Source organism: Elephantulus edwardii, unplaced genomic scaffold (assembly GCF_000299155.1).
Source record: "Elephantulus edwardii isolate Elephantulus edwardi_28Jun2011 unplaced genomic scaffold, EleEdw1.0 scaffold00176, whole genome shotgun sequence".
In the NCBI taxonomy this organism is placed as follows: Eukaryota; Metazoa; Chordata; class Mammalia; order Macroscelidea; family Macroscelididae; genus Elephantulus; species Elephantulus edwardii.
The window spans coordinates 4,430,649-4,433,585 of record NW_006399926.1 but is presented as its reverse complement, the minus strand read 5'-3'; the positions used below and the strand labels follow the sequence as shown (position 1 = coordinate 4,433,585).

The window sequence follows — 2,937 nt, the reverse complement described above, 5'->3', positions numbered from 1 at the left end:
AATGTTCAAAATCCCTAGCTCTAAGAGAGATGCAAATCAAAACAACTATGAGATATCATCTCACCCCAGTCAGAATAGCAAAATTTAACAGAACAGAAAACAACAAATGCTGGTGACGTTGTGGAGAAAATGGGACTCTTATTCACTGTTGGTGGGAGTGTAAAACAGTGCAACCACTATGGAAGGCAGTAAGGAGCTTTCTCAAAAAGTTGGAAATAGAAATACCATTTGACCCAGGAATTCCACTACTGGGAATATACCCTAAAGAAACCAGAACTTCCACCTAAGCAGATATATGCACACCCATGTTTATTGCTACTTTGTTCACAATAGCAAAGGGTTGGAAACAACCCAAGTGTCCATCAATAAATGAATGGATAGAGAAGCCATGGTATATTCACACAACAGAATATTATGCAGCACTAAAAAAACAAAGGACTCATGACATATTATACAAAATGGGTGATCCTGGAGGACATTATGCTGAGTGAGATATTTCAGTCACAAAAAGACAAATACTGCATAATGCCACTATTATAGAACAGGTCTCATAAGGGGTTTGGGGGGAACTTAGAAAAGAGAGGATAAGTAATGTATACAGCATTGAAATAAGTGAGGGAGAGAACTATATAAAAGGAATATATGATTAGTTATTACTGGCATGACAAGAGTCCAGAATAAGAGTTGCATAGTAAAGTGGTGGTGATGGGTGGACTGTATAACAATGAAAGAAATTTTTTTCCAAAGAAAAAAGCAAACTGGGGTGGAGAGGAGGGGGTCATGGAGGAAAATGTGCAACAATGAATGAATGGAAATCCAAGTTCTTTATAAATTTTCATTAAAATACTAAAAAAAGCATAAATGCACATATAGTAAAGGCACTACATTCCTCTTCACCTCACTGCTGTCATGTCCGTTTTGACTCACATGGACGCTTTATCAGGTTTCTGAGGCTGTAATTCTTTACTATGGGAGGAAACTGCACATTTTGCTCCTGGGGAGCAGATGGTGGATTAGAATACATACCGTTCTACTCCACTACTATTCCTTTTATTCCTCTTAGAGGTATGACATATTTAAAGAAAGAAAGAAGACTGGAAACAGAAGGTGTTAATATGTGCTGAAAATGGAAATTGTGTAGTAACAAGAAAACCTCGAACATATTGTTTGATTTCTACATCTGTAAAATGAGTTTAACACCAACTACAAGAGAGTTGACAGAATAAATAAAAGTAATTAGAAAGACAACTAGTAAAGGTGTATGAGGATCCAAGGAGGTTGGGGAGGAGCAAAGGGGTGAGGATGGGGTGAGGGAAGTGTACGTAATCATAGAGTCGCACAATTTGATAGGTGGAAGGAGGGGTGGGTAAAGGTAATGAGAAATATCTGGTTTGGAAAACAATGTATACAAACTTTGTAAGTAAACCAGTATAAAATAAAAATTTCAAAAAAATAATATAAAGAAAGGTATTAGGTAAATTTAGACTAGTATTTGTAGTTCCTGAACTGATGATTTATGTCTTGAATCAAAGACCGAGGAAAGGTAAAAAAATAAAAGGTGTATTCTTACCTTCTTTGAGAAGAATAAATACTCCTTGTTTATCCATCTTCAAATCCAAAGATATATGAGAGCAGTCTGTGAATGTAATGGTTTCTTTGGTCTCTTGATTTACATGGTACATTGCAATGGGGATTTCTATACTCTGACCAATCTTCACATCAGCATGAAATGGTAGCAACTCCATTTTGTTCAGTTTCAGGACATATATCTGGAGGAAAACAGTAATTCACCTGTCAAAAAAGTTGTTCTAAAAAAAAAGTCTTGGGAAAAAAAGAATTCATTCCTTAAATATTTTAAAACATTATGTTTCACAAATTCCTTTTTTTTTTTTTGTCTTAGAGTTACATAGTATTCCATTGTGTGGAAACACAACAGTTTAGCTACTCATCTGTTGATGGACACTTTTTGTATTGTTTCCATCTCTTTGCTACTGGAAAGTATACTGCATTGAACATGGTGTGCATATAACTGCTCAGGCCACTGATCTTATTTTTTAGCATGTGGGATTGCTGGATCAAATGGTATTTCTAACTTTCTAAGGACATGTCAAGCTGTTTTCCAAAGTGGTTGCACCATTTTACATTCCTACCAGCAATTTGGACCTGTTACAAGGAAGGACTAGTCCTTGGAGAGGGATGTCATGCTTGGGAGGGTGGACGGACAGCGCGATGAGGTGGATTGACTCAGTGACTGGGGCTATTGGGGTAGGTGTGTCAGAGACAGTGAGATTGGCACAGGATAGAAAAGGGTTTAGGTCTGTTGTACATAGGGTCACTATGAGTCACAGGTGACTCAATGGCACATAACAATAACAACCAGCAAATAAGAGTTCCAATTTCTATATCACCACCAGTTGTTGCTTGCTCTTAACTGAACTTTGTTATTGTTACTGAAATGAGATGATAGTTGATTGTTGATTTGATTTGCAGTTCTTTATTGGCTAATGATCTTGAACATTTCTTCACATGTTTGTTTGCCATCTGAATATTATCTTTTTAAAAATATTTTTTTATTTTATACTTGTTTATGAATGTTATCTTTAGTGACATGTCTTTTCATATCCTCTGCCCACTTCGTAATTAGATTGTTTGTCTTTTACTTGTTAAGGTTCCTTGTCAGCTATATCATTGCCAATATTTTTACTAAAAGAGCTTGTTAGGTTCTCTTTAAGCCATATATATCTTTTTTATTAAATTTTATTAGTTTTAATGAACATTTACAGAGATTTTGGGTTTTCATTCATTCATTGTTGCACTGTTTTCTCCACCCTCATCCCCAGTTCCTTCTTCTTCCCCCCCATGTGTGTTTTAATTGTCCAATTGCCACAGCGTTTGTCAAAGCCAGTACTGATTAATCTCCTTTGTCAGTGTGTCCCT

At 36.1% G+C, this 2,937-nt stretch overlaps 1 protein-coding gene across 2 annotated transcripts in view; it reads right to left on the bottom strand.

Moving 5' to 3' along the window:
* The window catches only part of NUP210L (nucleoporin 210kDa-like), a 191,842-nt gene that overhangs the window by 117,647 nt on the left and 71,258 nt on the right, over positions 1-2,937 (bottom strand). For both annotated transcript variants that reach the window (XM_006895862.1, XM_006895863.1), the window contains exon 13: positions 1,571-1,769. In XM_006895862.1, coding sequence (XP_006895924.1) covers positions 1,571-1,769 — 199 coding nt within the window. The remainder of the gene's footprint in view (positions 1-1,570; positions 1,770-2,937) is intronic.